The 18,601-nt window shown below is 33.4% G+C and overlaps 1 protein-coding gene across 1 annotated transcript; it reads right to left on the bottom strand.

Moving 5' to 3' along the window:
• Positions 1–5,979: 5,979 nt before the first annotated feature.
• LOC136989433 (centromere protein C-like) lies at positions 5,980–8,626 on the bottom strand. The gene has a single exon (XM_067287573.1). The coding sequence runs from the start codon at positions 8,259–8,261 to the stop codon at positions 6,174–6,176; it is 2,088 nt and encodes a 695-aa protein (XP_067143674.1). The 5' UTR covers positions 8,262–8,626; the 3' UTR covers positions 5,980–6,173.
• Between the last annotated feature and the right edge of the window lie 9,975 nt (positions 8,627–18,601).

Below are 18,601 nucleotides of genomic sequence, written 5' to 3'. Positions count from 1 at the left end.
TTTGTTTGTTGATCCGCTACAAATTATTCTTGTTTAACTTAGGAAAATATAACTATCATACATTACTCCTCCCGATTTTATCCCCCTTATTAACTCCTAAACCCTTTGTCCAATCCACACCAAATTTTTCATACTTTCTCTGGGACTCTGAGGAAACTATAGACTTTCGTGAAAACCTGGACACCCAACTCTCCCACTGATTTCATCTCCTCGAAACTTCGCAATAAACATAATAATTGTAAGCTAAAATAACCAAACTTGTAACATAGGTTTTGATTTTAACATTTATCCATGTTACTGTTTGGACCAGCAATGCTGGACATATCTGCTGGTTATTAATAAAACAAATTATGAACTATAATAAAAAATATAATTTTTAAAATATCTTTGTAAATTTAAAACACTCTAAAACTAATTTATTCTTAAAAACCCACGAAACATTATTAATTCAACTTCAAATCCAGATAAAAAATTTGGCACAAACATAATAATTATAACACCAGTTATAATTATTATGTTTGTGCCATGTTTGTAAGCTGATGAGGGGTCCTGTACCCGATAATGGCATACTTTACCTAAATCTGAATGTGATTATTAAAGACTAACTTTTTTATTAAAGATCTAGTCCTTTCTGTCGGCCTTGGTGTGATAAGCCCTCCAATTGTTAAGTCCTATTTATTAGGTTACTAATTCTATCCAATTTAAAGAAGGTATGTTTTTGTGACAGTTAAAAAATGAAAAATTAAACTAATTGATTCGTTACTGTTGTTATATTTAGTATTATTAATGTTATTTGTTATTCAGGGGAATTACGCCTTTCAGCATTCGTAGCAGAGCACAACCTGCCTTTCTTGGTCATGGAGCATCTGCCGAAATTAATTATGAACATTTGTCCCGACTCAAAAATTGCTCAAGGATTGGCATGCAGCAGAACCAAAACAACAGCCATTGTGAAGTACGTTACTAGTAACAAGAGTTTTCTTCAAGTTTGTGAAGATTTACGAAATAAGAAATTTTCCCTTATCGTGGATGAATCAATGGATCGGAACACAATAAAACACTTATGCTTAGTTGTAAGGTATTTAAAAGATGACGTTATTAAAGATAGTTTTTTGGTCTTGTTAAATTTCTGATGCAACTACCTTATAATCACATTGCTGAAATGTTTAACCACAATAATATTCCCTACAAAAACATTTTGATGGGGTTTGCATCCGATGGATTGTTATGATGGGAAGTCACCATTCTTTGATGACACTATTAAAAAATAATGTATCTAATTTATATATTATAAAATGTATATGCCATTCATTTCACTTGTGCGCATCATATGCGTGTCACAAATTCCTTAGGTTCATCAAAGATCTCTGCCGCGATATTTACAATTATTTTAATTCTAGCCCGAAAAGAGTTTGTGAATTCAGCCAATTTCAGCAATTTTGCAATATTAAGACCCACAAAATTCTACATCCATTGCAAACCTAATGGCTTTCAGTTCATGGTATGGTAATTCGAATTTTAGAACAGTACGCTGCTCTAAAACTACATTTTACTGATGCTGTCAACAGTAATGATGTCCGTGCTGCAAATGATATACTGCAAAAATTGAATGATTTGGTTTCAAAATTATTTCTAGAATTTTTGATTATGTGTTGCCTCTATTCAATATTTTAAATATAGAATTGCAATCAGAGTTCCCAAAATTGCATGTTTTGTATGATAATGTTTGCCTCGTTTTGAAAACAATTTATGATTGCTTCCTTCAAAAAAATTATATAACAACTACTCCAATCCAAAGTATTGATTTTAAAAATCCAATTAATTATTTAGCTATAGAAAACGTATTTTGGAGCAAAAGTCGTTGCATCGATGACGCAACTGAACCTTACAGATGAACACATTAAATTTTTTCGACTACGTTGTTTGGATTTTTACATTGAAGGTTGCACCCAAATTACTGCTAGATTTCCTCTTAAAAACAACTCTATAAAATTTTAATCTTTTGAACCCAACCACTGTTAAAAGTGGGATTATACATATAATTACAGATGTTGCCTTGTTATTTCCTAATCTCATAACTGATTGCGAGCTTCAAAGTTTAGATTCCGAATGAAGACTATTAAGAAATAATCAAGAAATACAGTCGTTTAGCAATGATGTTCAAGTTTTTTGGCAAAATATTAAAACTATTACTCTGGGAGATGAAACACTTGTTTTTCCAGTGTTGTCTCGTTTTGTTGAGAATATCTTGTGTCTGCCTAATTCTTCAGCTAATGTGGAAAGAATATTTCCGTCAATAAATCTGTTTAAAACAAAACAAAGAAATAAACTGAGCTCTGAACAATCACTGGCTTACTTCTTACTAAACTATTAATTGGAAAAAATTACTGTTACGATTTTCCTGTAAAAGATGATTTAATTTCAAAAATAACAAAGTGTTAAAAAACATACAAACAGAAGATATTGAATAATTATTATTATTATTAATATCCGAAAAATAAAAAATAATTTTTTGTTAGAAAAATAAGACAAAATATACCTACTTAATTAGTAAATTATTATTTTTTTACGCAAGTGTTCTGTGTTAGATTTTTGTTTTTTATTGTTTTATAGTTTATAATAAAATAAATGACGAAAATAAACACGTTATTGTTTATGTACAACCCCCTTTCTGCCACAAAAAGTCGAGCTACCGAAAATTGCCTAAGTCGACGTTTTAAGTCCAATGCTTGGACTTAAAACGTCAAATGTCAAACTTCTGCTTACGCCTCAACCTCTCTACTGAACTACTGGCCATGGTTAAAAACTAAGACAGCATAAGCACAATTATTCCAGATATTACAGGTTCTGACAAGTAAAGAATTTTTAGAGTCCTGCCACAAATAAGCTACATATTAATTATTGACCATTTGTAAAATGCCATAACGAGCAAAAATTTAAAAAACTAAGTAGGTTTAAAATTAATAAATACAAATGTATTCTGACAGTTTGAGTTAATTATACTTTCTATTGGCAAAATTTTCTCAACCTTAACACAAAATAAGAACAATTTTTTAATTTTTTCTTTTTAAGAAATTTAAGAATTTTTCAGAAATTTGTGGGATTTCTTGGAATGAGAAAGATTTTCCGGGTTAAAAAAACAACCAGGATCCTGTTTGAGAAACCCTAATGCCAATACTTCAATGTAGCAAAGATGAAAACAATCTCAAACATGGCCTCTGACTGTGCTACCATTTTGCATCAAGCAACAAATTATCAAAGTTCTCCAGAAACTGGAATTTCCAAGTTGACCCAGAATTAAATGCAGGGTCAGCCAGTGCCATAACTGGGCAGGTGCAATGGGTACATAGGAAGTGTCTAGGACAAAGGAGATCCTAAAATGGGGTATCAAAAATAATTAAATTTTGCTGACATGGGGACAAATTCCATAATATTTTTAGTTAAAGTAAAAAAAATTACCAATCATTTCTATCTCATTTGTTTTCTTATATATTCTCTTGCACAGGGCACATGAAAATCTAGTTATGGTACTGCATCCAGCAATAATGTCTAGCTTGAGTATTTATATTCCATATTCAAACTGTAAAAAATAAATATAAGTTCTCTAGCAAGTGACCATAAAGTTACTTACACGAGAGTATTTAGTGTCTCCTAGTTAGAGAATATCATGATAACAAATTCAATGGATGACAACTTGATTGTGGATGTAATATGATGTAGCCTTCTCAAAGTTTAGACTTGAGACATTCAGAAAATTCTCAACTCTACAATTCAACAACACAAGTTATTAATACCAGGAATTACTTCAATAAACTCCAATTAATATTAATATGGAATACATTTAAAAAAATTAAAATTTGTGCAAATAATGGAAGTGTATGGAACGTATAATTTCTAACTAGTACCATATGGACTTTCTAACCACTCCATACAATTATTTTGTGTACTGTATGTACTCGTAGAATACTCTTTTCACAGGATTTCTTAAAATCAAAATTAATTTTTAGATGATTTTTGCATACATTGAATTCTTAAACTTTATCTATTCCAAATAAAAATATTTTTATAATTAACACAATTTCTTAATTAATAACAAAAAATCTGCTTTATTGGAACCCATTTACAATGAGTAATAGTATAATAGTATCTCTAGTGCTTTTGAGCAGTCAGGCTTATTGTCAGGAGATACAAAAATAAACTAACTTGATAGCTAAGTCATTGAAATCTGTTTAGCAACCATGCTGCTTCATATGTTAAAATAGTGGATATTTCAACACACAAAGCAGCATAGATATAATATTGGTCAGAATTCCTCTTGCAACTTTTAAAAAGTTGTTGCAAGAGAAAGAAATAAAAGAATGAATTTAGAATGTAACAGTTTTACAGGTTGTCCAAAAAGTTATTATGCAATGAGAAATTTGTAACATTAAAGTTACAAGTATGGAATTGCATACAAGACCATAAAGTTTTATATCCCATATTTCTATTTTTGTGTAAATGGCATTACTGCTTGCTCACAACACATTCTGGTGTTTGGTACACTTCTTTGCCCATCACAGTCTCCCATGGAATTTGGCCCATTACATCTTCAAACCTCATTCCTCCAGATTTTGAAGTCTGTGGGGGACATTTCTAGCATTTTCCATAGGAGAAACTACAATATCATATGCAAAACTTAAATCTTTCATATTGCACAGTAACTTTCTGACATCCTGTATATAGAGTACAATATTGAATGCAAAAAATGACATCACAGTTAAAAATAACCTACATACCACAATGTAGATGTTAACTGGTGCTTTGAACTAAAGTGCACTTAATTATCCTTCTTAACAAAGAAATAAAAATTATGTTGATGAAAGTATTTAAAGAAGTATTTTTCTGATGAAAATGGTGAAAGTATTATGTTGATTACTCTTAAAACTGTTTTTGATCATTTGTTTAAGTAGTTTTAAAAAGATTTAATGTTTATGTTCCAATTCATAGAATAAAATATGCTATAGTAAATGTTCATAAAATAATGCTATAGTAATTGATTCGTTATTTAATAATAATTTTTATTCAGATTCTATAGAGAATTTATTGATGACCCCTAAAACTAAATAACTAATTAAATAACAAACCAGACTAATTATCAGACCACTTTTGGCTAATTAAATATACAAATGCTACATTATTTGAACTAGATAGACATGACTTAAAAAAAAAAATTATTTTTTGTTGAATAAATACATGTATTTTAATTTTCATTTGCAAAAAACAAACAACAAAAAATGAATAAAAACAAAGAATAAATTAAAACGTAAATACATTACTACTTGATTGCTTGTTGTTCTCTACTCTTTGGACTTAAGCACAAAATTGCTACAAAGAACTTATCATACAGGAACACTTTTTTGATGGAAAGAGATTTTATTTTCTATTTTTTTTTTTTTAATAAAAGGAAATGCATTTTGGACCATCAGTCCTTATTAAAACTATAACTAATGGTGACTACTGGAATAACTAAGCATTAAAAATTGATTATTCCAGTGGTCACCATTAGTTATACTACACATATCAAGGAATGAGAAGGGGGCATATGGCACAAAATACATTTCCTTTTATAAAAAATAGAAAATAAAATCTTTTTTTCTTTTAAAAAGTGTTCCTGTATTATAAGTTCTCCCTAGCAATTTTGTACATAATTCCAAGAACATAAATACATGGATGAATTAAAAAATTTCTGTATCTGTACAAAATTCATCACTACTTAATGTTAAAATGAATTTTTCTGTACATTTGTGCTATCAAGGCATATTTTCCTTCTCCACATTTTAAAATAAAGACAACTATATGAAATTTAAGTATTTATTAATTATATAACGTGAAATTATGGTATTTATTTATATATATATATATATATATATATATAAAGTAATAAAATCATATAATGTAAATTATTTAGACACATGAAATTTTTATGGATAAACAAATATCTTTAGATGCTTAAATTATAAAACTTTATATGTAAGAATAAAATATTTGAAATCTGAGTTTAACTTTCAGAGAGTTATACATATGCTTATGAAAATAACCCCAAATGAAATCACTGCTATTAAACATCAGTGATTGCTACACTACAGAATACATCAGTTATAGTTCAAATACAAAAATAACTTTTTGCACACAATCTACACATATTCTTCTAACTCTTCAGGGATGGGAAGCATTATAAAATATAACTTTACGTTATCTCGTCGAATGTTTTTGATACTATATGGATTACCAACCGGAACATGAAAGGTATCACCAGTCTCTAATATAAATGTTGTATCATTAATTGTAACAGCCACTTTACCATACAACACATTGAAGAAGGCAGAATGTTTTGGAAAATATTGTAATGGTTTCTCCTGAAGTGAACTTATTTTCAAAAAACCTGTTATAACATTGGGAAGAATTAATGATTTGGCAAGTTGTAAAGGATCATCTTTAGAAGACTGATTTCCTTCTGGAGTTACCCATTCAAGAGACTTGTAGAAACTCACCAATTCTGGCATATCTAGATCTCCATTCATAAAATCATTTGCAGAATATACTTGTTTATTTAAGTCACTTGAAGTTGTTGCATCAATAAATGACTTATCGTGTATAGATAATTCAGAACATTTAGACATTTGTAATGTATTTGCTGATTTACTACATTTATTTGATAATTTCTTCTTTCTAACTGTTTTCCTAGTCATTGATTCAAATCCTTCTTCAATTCCAATTGTTTTAAGTTCTTTATCATATTTTAATCTTTGATTTCTCCAATACTCTAAAGGTGGAACACGAGTTCTCCTTGATCTTCTCACTCCGGGTGTAGGTGATTGAGCAGGTGGCAGAGTCAACAGTTTTCTCTCTTTACATTTTTTAACACTCTTTTCACTATCCATTTTCTCAGTTTCATTCATTTTTCTTTTTCTACTGCTTGAATTTCTATTGGAACCATTCAGTTCTTTTCCTTCATTTGTGTCAAGGAATGACTTATTTTGTTTCTTGTTTGAATTAACTGGAGTTTTACTTTGCCTTGAAACATCTTTCTTTCCTTTCTGTGTTTTATTTTTACTGGTATTACCTTCTCTATCTGAAGAATATGTCTCCCAATCAGCATTATCAACAGAAAATTGAAATGCAACTGAATTATTTGTGTCATTTAAAACTGATCTTTGATTTCTCTTAGAGGCATTTAATGCTGAATTTTCTTTACTTTGTTCAAAGTTCACAGAACTTTCTTTCTTTCTTCTGGAATGCTGTTTTGAAGTATTACTTTGAGAAGATATATTCTTTCTATTAGAGTGATTACGTTCAGAATGACGTTTAGAAAAAACTTCATCTGACTCGTAATTCAAACCAGACAAAACAAAAGTATTATCATCTAATTTATCAGGTGGTTCTTCTTCCAGAGAGATCACGTTACTGGCAAACCTTGGAGATCTCCTAACAGATTTATTTACAGTTTTCTTAGCTACATATTTTGGAATCATACTGCGTCCGGCCTTCTTCTTTTCATTATTTGTTTTATCTTTTCTTTCACTCACATCACCGGTCGAAAAACCATTCTTTTGGGACGGCTTTCTCTTTTCGCCACCTTTACTCCTGCCGGAAGCATGGCTTTTTGACATGGGAGAAAAGTCGTCATCCACATCCTCACCACCAGAAAAGAGGCTACCATCCAGATGACTTTTACCCGATCTCGAAACCCTGCTCCCATCTTTAGAAGCGGCAGGATTACTCTCCGACAACACATACAGCGACTTCCTACAAGTACTATCACTGGAGCTTTCAGCAGGGCATGACAAATTCACTGTAGCATGTCCGGGCGTCTTCTGCCTTCTTATAGAGCAAGCTTTCTGAGTGGGGGTGCGATCATCAGAAAACTTTAACATTCTCCTAGTTTGGAAACAGACTCCTTTATGTGCTTTAGCCATAGATTCTGCAGCACTGTCATTAACACTTAGGTTATTTCTATAGCTTTTTGTAAAGGGGGTGTTTCCACCCACGCAACTCGAATTTCCTTGACTGACAAGCGATTCATTTCTGTTAACGCCAGTATTTTCTTTATTGTTTGTTGGAGAATCACTCACCTGCTCGTTCTCCGAATCGGTCCAATAATCGTCGAACAACTCCAATCCGTCGGGTAACTTTCTTACCGTCTTTCCACCCAACACGTCTTTGCCCGTTCTTCTTCCGATTTTCGGATTTGTAATGTAAGAAAAATACCGTTCCAACGCCATTTTGAAGGCACGAGTCAGAATTCGCGGCACATGATTGGAAATGTATCCTTCCGCCGTTTGATTTCACATTTTCGACCACCTCACACTTCAACGGTGACACGTGGGTCTACGCTACGAAAAATATTTCCCATAATTATCTACAAATTTTAAAGTTTGCAGTGGTTTTTAATTCACAAAATAGAATTAAATCGTATAATAAGTCGTTTTCGAACGTATCTGATCAGGAATAGAAAAGATTATTCGATTAATTTTCAAATCGAATTTAAAATTTACATAGCGAGTATTTGTAATAAAAAGATTTTAATAATACTTTTTATTATGTTTAAAATGTTTTCTTATAAGTTAAAATGAGAATAATTTTACGGATTACAAAGAGACTTTACATTCCCGATATGCCTTGGGCGATTACATTTGAAAATGTTAGCTGTGTTCATTCGTCGATTCTGAATGACGTCACCGTAAAACACATTTTCAAATATAAACATGATATAGCTACACTCGTCGTCCTCTTTATATTTGCATATAATTCCTTTCGTGTGATTTTTGAATATTTATAGTTATTAAAATTTTCCGAGATAATTTAAATGATTTACAAAATCGTGTTTTAAATATTATACACGAAGAAACGTATAGTTTGTTTAAAAGAACAAAAAAGTGTGTAAGTAAAGCGTAAATTAATAAAACAAAAAATAGGATTTTATAAATTGAAATTACTTTTAAAAATTTTGATACTTTGTGAAACAACTTTTCATTGGTCGAACATAGCGTGAGAACGTGATAAGACGAACGAAGTGATAAGTTATATTGTTTATTTCTATTTATTTACTTTGTCAAAATAAAAATTAATTAATTATAATTAGAAATTAATGATCTTATTAATAATAATGAAATTACTCTTGGAAATTTTCCTTGCGGTTTCATACACTACGATTATTAATTCGAAAATTTAAATTATGAATTCTGATTGGTCATTTAAATTTTCAATTATTATTTGTAATATTTTAATAAAGTTACATTAAATTACCATTTTAAAGTATTTTAATTTTTTAGTTTTACAATGATAATGAATAAAAAATACCTCTTTTCATAGTATTCATCTCAAGTAGTTGAATTTAAAATTACAGTAATTATATTTCAATATATAAGCTTAAGGAATGTTTAATTTGAAATTGAATTCTTCTTACAAATAAATTGAATTCAATAATTTTATTAAGCTTATCTCCACTATTTCACTTCAATAGGTTCGTCGGGTGTACAGTATAGTCCAGGACTGAGTAATTGCAAAGTTCCTATAAATTCCATTTAGATATTATCTGCATGCTCCCTTCCATTCTTTGCACATATTTTAATTTTTTTCCCACATTCTATTGGATATCATCTTTCACATTGACACTGTTAAATTTATCACTGTTGCAAGTTATGTGTTTGCAGATAGTGAGCAGGATACCTTACAGATAAGTTTAAAAAATCGTACACGACTACGTTGGTCAGTTGCAAAGTTATACCAAACCGAACAGTGGCGGGCTCCCTAGAGGCGCCACATCATGGCCGTTTATTTATATAAGAAAAAATAATACAAAGGTTACATAATACAAATCATTGCTACACGCACAGATAATGACAGGAAAGAAATTTAACACTCCCCCTCAATGATTTGTCCAATTTTGCTTACAGTCATCGAGTCCAAGTTGTCTAGCACATTTAACGTGTTTTCCAGTACACACTGGTTTTGTTAAAATGTCTGCTACCATTTCCTTGGTAGGGCAGTACATAATACATACATTGCCATTCTTCACTTCATTTCTTACAAAATGATATTTGACATCAATGTACTTCGTACGTTGACTCACACGATCATTCTCTGCCACTTTCATACAACTTTGGTTATCCTCGTACATAGTTACTTTCTTATCGACGGCTTCCCCAAGGTCCAGAAACACTCGCTTCAGCCAAGTAGCCTCCTGAGCGGCTTCACAAAGTGCAACATACTCAGCTTCAGTTGAGGACAGTGTCACATTACTTTGCTTTTTACTGTACCAGGATACAGGACTGTCTTGATATTTAAAGACATACCCTGTATGCGACTTTCGATCTGTGTTATCACCTGTCCAGTCCGAGTCGACGAAACATTCTAGTGTGGTTCTAGTGTTGCTCTTCTCACCCAATTTCAGTTTCCAATCAGCTGTTCCCTTCAGATATCGAAACACCCTCTTCACCTCATTCCAGTCAGCTGCTCTTGGTTTCTTAGTACACTGGGCGAGGATGGAAACTGCTGCCAATATATCTGGGCGTGTGTTAGTTGCAAGGTACAGTAAACTACCTATACCCTTGAGGTACAGTTTGTTACTTTCCATCCTTGGTCCCCTCTCTTTAATTTTGAAATATCCAGGATCAAGGGGAATCTTGCTGGTTTTTGCATCTTGGAGTCCAAATTCTACTAGTTTGTCAGTTATAAAATGTTTTTGATTTAGATGGAATATTCCATCACCATCTCGATCAAATTTGATTCCGAGGTAATGATCGATATTTCCGAGGTTTTTCATGTGGAAATATTTGTTAGTTTCCACTTCAAGCCAATCTAACGCTTCTTTGGAGGTTGATGCTGCAATTACATCATCAACATGTACAATGATGTACATTGTTGCATAGCATCTTTTTCCGGTGTACAGACAGGGGTCATTTATGCTCTGCGCAAAACCGCATTCAGTCAGTACTTCATGCAATTTTCTGTTCCACTCAGTAGCTCCCTGTTTCAATCCATAAAGGTTTTTCACAAGCTTGCAAACTTTGCTCGGTTCCTCTGTGTCATAGCCTTTAGGTTGCTGCATGTATACTGTATGGTGTAGGTCGCCATTCAAGAAAGCTGTCTCAATGTCATAGTGATTCACATGCATTTTACGTTTAGCTGCTAAAGTGAGCAAGATCCTAAGGGTTGTTGGCTTTGCCACTGGAGCAAATACCTGGTCATAATCTTCCCCGTATTTTTGACTGAAGCCTTGTGCCACCAGACGGGCTTTGTATCTTGTCGGTTTACCATGTGGATCACGTTTAATTTTATATATCCATTTGCTTCCAACAACATTTGCTTCTGGTGGTGGATTGGCCAACAACCATGTTCCATTTTTCTCGAGTGCACAAATTTCCGCATCCATTGCCTTTATCCACTCATTCGCATCTTTTCCGTTGACGGCTTCATCGTAGGTTTTCGGTTCAGAAACAACCGTACTTGGCATTGCTTCAATCAATCTGTCTGGGTGACGACCTTTGTTGTTTCTCGTAGAGCGACGGAGTGGCAGATTGTCCTCAGATTGCTTGTTAAAGATGGCTTTTTCATTTAGGTTAACTTCCACTTCGCTTTTGCTGTTATCTTCACTGTGGTAATGTGGGAGGGATGAATTGTTGGTCGAGCCCATGTTGTCATGTGGATCTCCTTCTATGAAGACAACGTCACGACTTATCTTAATTTTCTTGGTTACGATATCCAGCAATCGATAAGCTTTGCTGCCACTTTCATATCCCACAAATCTTGTTTCAGTTGCCTTTACATCCAGTTTCTTTCTTACTCCAAAAGGAACTCTTGTGTAAGCAATACATCCAAAACGGCGGAAGTACTCAATATTTGGCTTCTTACCTTGCCATTTCTCATATGGTGTGATTGGATCCTTTTTTGATGGTAATCTGTTCTGGATATGATTTGCCGTCATTAATGCCTCACCCCAGTAGCATTTTCCTAATTCTGCATCATGCAGCATTGTTCTTACCATCTCACAAAGAGAGCGATTTTTCCGTTCTGCCTTGCCATTCTGTTGAGGGCAATCTGGTGCTGTGGTCTGAATTTTAATACCATGTTCTTTGAAAAATTTACGCAGGTCTTCATTCATGTACTCAGTTCCTCTATCAGATCGGAACTTTTTCACCTTGCATCCCATTTGTGTTTCAACATAATTTACATATTCCTTTATTTTTACATTAGCCTCGGTCTTGTGCTTCAACAGATAAACTTTGGTATAACCAGTATAATCATCTATAATCGTTATGTAATATCTATTTCCACCAGGGGTTCTCACTTGCATGGGTCCACACAAGTCACTGTGCAAGAGCTCAAGCTTTGTACTACTTCTATTCATCGATTCTTTTGGAAATGGTTTCCGCGGCGTTTTATTTTTCATGCAACTTTCGCATCCCACAGTGCACCCGCACTCATTAATTTTCATACCCTCGACACTTTCGGCAGCCATATAACGCATTACAGATGGATCACGGTGGCCACACCTCAAGTGCCACAGATGTACGCACTGTTTCTTGGGCATGGATAATACTTGTAAAGCATTGTGTTGGCTCAACACAAATAGTGATCCCCGAAGCTCAGCCTTTGCATGTGTCTTGCCATCTCGTTTTATGTAGCACTGCATTGTTTTGCTGTCGAAATACACATCATAACCTCTTTGCATCATTTTTAAGACCGACAATAAATTCCCATTTAATTGTGGTACATATAACACATTATCTAATTTTAACTTGCCATTTGAACTATCTTCATTACAAACTAGTTCACCATGTCCAACTCCGCTTGCAGGCACTTCTCTTCCATCAGCCACACGAACAATTTCACAGTTGTTGTTGTTCAACTTTCTGAAGAAGTTCCTGTTGTTTGTCATGTCAGCTGTTGCTGCTGAATCAACATACCAATCCCTTGTAGTCTTCACAGCAAGGCATTGTTTCATACTTAATGGCATATTTTGTGCGCTCACACATGCAGAGTGGCATTCGTATGTTTCATCATTGTCCAACGGATCATACTCTTCCTGGACTTCAGTTAATTTTACTTTGTATTCTTTCTTTTTCTTTCCTCTGCCCAATTCAGGACAATCTCTTTTCAAATGGGGACCCCCACAATAGTAACATCCGGTTTTCTGTTTACGGACCATTGTTTTCAAAGCCGTGGCTTCATCCGTATTCATGGTATGTCCAATCGATCCTCTTGATTGCTTCTCATACTCTTCCATGATCTTAATCTTTACGAATCCAAGAGTGAGGTCCGTATCTGCTCTTGCCTCAAGGGCAGTCGTTAATGTATTATAACTATCAGGCAAACTTCCCAACATAAGAATTCCCATGAGTCTGTCACTCATTTGTTCTCCCGAAGCGGTTAACTCATCTACTAAATCCTCTATACTATTTAAATGTCTTTCCATATCCTGCCCCTCTTCATACTTTAAGTGAAATAATTTCTTATACAGACTTACTTTTTGTGTAAGTGTTGATCTTCGATGATGTTTTTCTAACGATTCCCACATTTCCTTTGAAGTTTTTGCCTTTTTGATGAGCTGTAATTGCGAATCTTCTACCATGAGTCCGATTTTACTTCTTGCTTTTCCATCTTTTAGTTTCCATTCATTCGTCTGTGGCTCAGGTGGTGGATTGCATACAACATCCCATAAGTCACTGTCAATAAGTAGCAGCTCCATTTTAAACCTCCAAGCCGGATAATTACTCCTGTTCAACTTCGTGATAACCGTTTTCACACTGTCGGCCATCTTGTCTTTGTTCTTGTACACGTACGCTAAATAAACCCGTTACGTAAAATAAAACTCTGTCTCACTATTCACTCAGTAAATACCTGTGTCTGGGCCCATAACCTGTTAAATTTATCACTGTTGCAAGTTATGTGTTCGCAGATAGTGAGCAGGATACCTTACAAATAAGTTTAAAAAATCGTACACGACTACGTTGGTCCGTTGCAAAGTTATACCAAACCGAACAGTGGCGGGCTCCCTAGAGGCGCCACATCATGGCCGTTTATTTATATAAGAAAAATAATACAAAGGTTACATAATACAAATCATTGCTACACGCACAGGTAATGACAGGAAAGAAATTTAACAGATACAATGGAAGCCATTAAAATAATTCCTGTTATCTTTTTAAAGTCTTCAACTGTTATAAGGCAGAATTTGGAAATTTTCTCTTTTAAACTAACCCAAAACAAATTAGTCATATATTGTTAAGTTTAACCTTTCCAGAAAATGTACCTACCATATTGGATCAGTGCTAGCTTTATTGATATGCAATCTGTTCATTCACAGTCTTACACCGACAAATTTCAACACATACTGTACATGGAAATAAATCACACTATGAACACCAATAACTAGCAGAAAGAACAAAAATTTACTTCAAATTAATGTTTTCTTCTGTATGCAATGGATGACGTCAGGTTTAGTCGAAAGGATACAGAATGGAACACGAAAATTAAAAAATTCATTTGGAACAGGATGTTTTAAATCAGTTTGAGCACATGGAGACTGCACAAGTCTAATAACAAAAATATTGCTGAAGGGAATTAGGTGAGCTCTCCAAACAGACAAAATCGAGTCCATTAGTTTAAAGTTAATTGCTGTTCCTCTCAAATATTTTGTAGATTTCATCCCGGAAAGAAGGAATGTTTAAGCCCAAGTAATTCCATCACATGGTATAAGAAGCATGCCTTGTTAAAGTCCATTTGCACATCATCATCTAATGCATCAGTGGCAAGCTGTGTTGGAAAGGTATTAATCCATGTATGGAGAATTCTAGAGTAGCATCTATATATTTGTATGAAAGTTGCAGTTTTGGATCCAAACTGGAATGCTATAAACACCTGGTAAATGTTTTCTCTTCATGGAATAAATGATGTTCCAAAAGCTATTGGATATATTTGAGACATAACAGTATGCAGTGGTGTAACTAACTATCGCTTTGGGACCCCCATGGGCCTATCGCTTTCCAGAGGCCGGGGTGCGATCCGACCGGGTCCCAAAATCACAAGAACAAAGACCCGAAAAATGTTTTCGGGGGCCCACAAATCTGGTTCCGCACCAGGCCCGGAGAACCGTAGCTACGCCACTGCCAGTATGCTTCAGTATACAGTACAGTGCATTGGTACACAACAATGTGCTGTGTTCAAATACTCAGCAACAAGTTTATTGGTGCAGCAACCAATGCACGTTGCACTCAGGCTGTAGATACGGTGAGCTCTGATAAAGCATTATGACCATCTGCACGGTTATATTATTAACATCATTTTTATAACTCATCTGTATTAACTAAAATAAATCTGTTATATAATGTAGTCTCATCACAGTTATAAACTTGTGCATCAGTATACCCTTCTTTCTTAATGAAAATTGTGAACTGTTTGGAAAATTCTGCAGCACTTTCAATATCACTAGACTTTGCTTCACCATAAATGGAAATTTGGAAGATGCCATGTCGTTTTTGCCAATGCCACAACCAACTATCAGAAGCCTTAAAATCTCCTGCTTTTAAGCTTACATGGAATTTTTCAGCCTGCAACTTTAAAGCAGTTCCAGATATGGGAATACCTTCTCTTCTTTTTTGCACAAACCATGCATAGAGGTAATCATCAACATTTTGATTTTTTCCAAGTCTTGTCATTTTTAGAGTAAGCCCAGCATCTTTGTCAAGCTTATCAACAAATGATTTCAGTTTTATCTCCCCTGCCATCCAACCTCTTACAGTTCCTTCAGGTATGCTGTATTCTCTTCTTATGTTTGCTTTCGAAACTCTGCTCTTTACTTTAGCAATAATGTCAAGCTTTTCTCTTTCACACTGTAAGCTTTTCTTTTACTCATCATGCATACAATAATTAAACACTATTCAAAATACATGCAGGAACTCAATACATACCTAATTACTCAATACGCAGTAACAATAAAATGCGCTACTCACTAATGCCTCACGGACCTGTATAAACGTGTTTGAGTTTATCGCATCACGAACATTGCCCGCGCTATAACCGAGTGCACAGTGTAGCGAGCAGCGCTATAACAAAGGTCCACTGTATACAGGGGCGGACTGGCCATGTGGAAAATGTGGAAAATTCCACACGGGCCGTACACAATTTGGGTCGTTTTTCTAAATATGTATATAATATACCGTTTTGTTCGGTTTTATTTTTAAAAAAAATTCATTTTTTTTCGTTAAGTAAGATAAATTTCAATTTTTATGTGTAATATAGATATATGTGTAGGCCTTTATCGTTTTACCCGGCCCTACCAGAAGCCGAAGTTAAATTAGTCCAGCTGACCCGAGTCCAACACTACATTGGCTGACTCGGCCCAAACAAAGCATCCTAGGAGAAAAATAATCAAAACAGACAAAGTTGGTCATTTGTTTACGTTGCTAGAAACTATTCACCACCCCTATGAATCTTTGGAAGCACGAGTTACTGGTTTTTCACCCAGCCACCAAAACGTTGATTGTAATCATAACAGATTTAATGGCCAATAATATCATTTCCTTTATTTTAGATAAGTAAAAATGTTATTCAATAATAATTTCTCTATATTCCAAATGACTTAATTAAAAATAATCTATTTTTTAGGTTGAGCTAACTAATTTTTAGTTTGCCATTCACCCATAATGGCGTTGATTGTAAATGGGCAACCTGCGGCGTCAAACAAAATATTACAAAACACTATAACGCTACATAAAATAAAAATTTAAAATACTGACATCTAGTCATTTGCAATCGCACTAAATACCAAGAGCCCGCTTCGTACATATATTCGACGCAACTAGAGTTGGTCCTTGGGTTGGTTAATTTTTGCATCTTTAAGGGATGATAGAATTGTGTACAAATGCACATATACTTTCGTAGACTGTCCATACGCGCTTGACCCCTTTTCAAGACTAAGTGAAGTCCGAGGGAGTATACGTATGTACGTACAGTACATTCGTAAACGATTCTATCATCCTTTAACTAAAGACGCAAAAATAAATCAACCCGAGGGCCAACCCTAATTGAAAAGATTATCTGGTATTTTAACCCGACTTCACTGGACACTTCGTATAGAGCTGTAAAGTGTTACTACAGTTTAATCCAGAAGCAACTTAATATTATTTCAGAATTGCAACATTTTAAATCGTCATGGAATATTTTAAAGGAAAATGTCAGTGAAACTTTTATAAAATTAAACCAAAATGAACATTCTACTGATGATCAACTAGAAAATGATAAAGATTCGATTTCATCCTCTTACTGCAAAGCTTGCAAAAATTGTCCTATTTGTTGTTATAATATATTATTCGGATATAACGTGTTAAATGGTGCTTATTCTACACTTGGTCAAGCATACAAATATTTACTATCTATGTCTGTAACACAAGTGTCCTGTGAATGGAGCTTTTCTACGTTAAAATTCATTAAGATCAAGTATCTCGCAAGAAAATCTAGAAGCTTTCGTGTTAATGTCAACGGAGAAGGATATTTTAAATGAAATAGATTCTGATGATGTCATTAATATTATTGCTCAACAAAGCAAACTTCTAAATAAAAAATTAATGTTCTAGACTTGTGCTTATTGCAATTTTTGTCAATGTTGTATTTTGAATATATTTAAATATAAATAGAAAAAAGTCATTTTTTTTTTATTTATGGGCTGGGCCGGTAATGATTTTTTCCACACAGAAATTTTAAGGCCAGTCAGCTCCTGACTGTATACATAAAAACAAAGAGAACAATTACACATTAAATACAATATAAATTAAAACAATAAAGTATAAAAGTTCTTGGAAATAATTTGTTTTTGAAGAACTGCTTTTCTTTGATTTGCTTTTATTCTCTTCTGACATACAATAATTAATGATGCTACAATACATTGTCCTAAAACATTTCCTTTTCCTAACTTGTAATTCATAACGTGTAACTCATAAGTCTTAACCATATTTATATTTATATATATTTTACCAATATCTACAAAAAATAGCAAGCATACAATTTAGTGGATATTATTTATATGTGTGGAAAAATTTTTAAGTTTATTTCACCCAGTCAACCATCACCCATTGTGAATTGCCCAGTTGACTGTCACCTAGTTGTCGTGTACTCAAAATTATTCATTAGCTTTAACTACCATCCTATATATAAAATTAATTTTTAATTCATATAAAGTTATTTTTTATATATTAGTTTTGATGAATGACTCCAAAATGAAAACAAAGACATGCAAGTAATCAATTTCTTTGCACAATGTTAACAATAAAAATATTTGTTCTCATTCAAATAATTCTTTTAGAATACAGAATGGTGTTTAAAAACATTTCTCTTATTGTTTTTTCCAAATGTCTTTATTTTGATAACTTTAAATCCAAAAACACTTCTTATCATAAAGAATCATAAAAATATTTCAATTTCTAATACCATGCTGTCCAAACTACCACTTGCAAGCCATATACAGCTCTTCTAGACTCTACTGCAGCTCTTGTATACTTATGCAATCTTTTCATAAACTTGGTACATATATTATACACATGTAATACTGTTTTGTAAGTAAGTT

This window comes from Centruroides vittatus, unplaced genomic scaffold (genome assembly GCF_030686945.1).
Source record: "Centruroides vittatus isolate TY-2023 unplaced genomic scaffold, ASM3068694v2 scaffold_576, whole genome shotgun sequence".
Classification (NCBI taxonomy): domain Eukaryota; kingdom Metazoa; phylum Arthropoda; class Arachnida; order Scorpiones; family Buthidae; genus Centruroides; species Centruroides vittatus.
The sequence above is the reverse complement of the archived record's forward strand: the minus strand, read 5'-3'. Positions and strand labels throughout refer to the sequence as shown.

What these genes read in the sequence shown, in the direction of transcription:
- LOC136989433 (XM_067287573.1), bottom strand. Translation starts at nt 8,261, where the DNA reads ATGGCGTTGGAACGGTATTTTTCTTACATTACAAATCCGAAAATCGGA.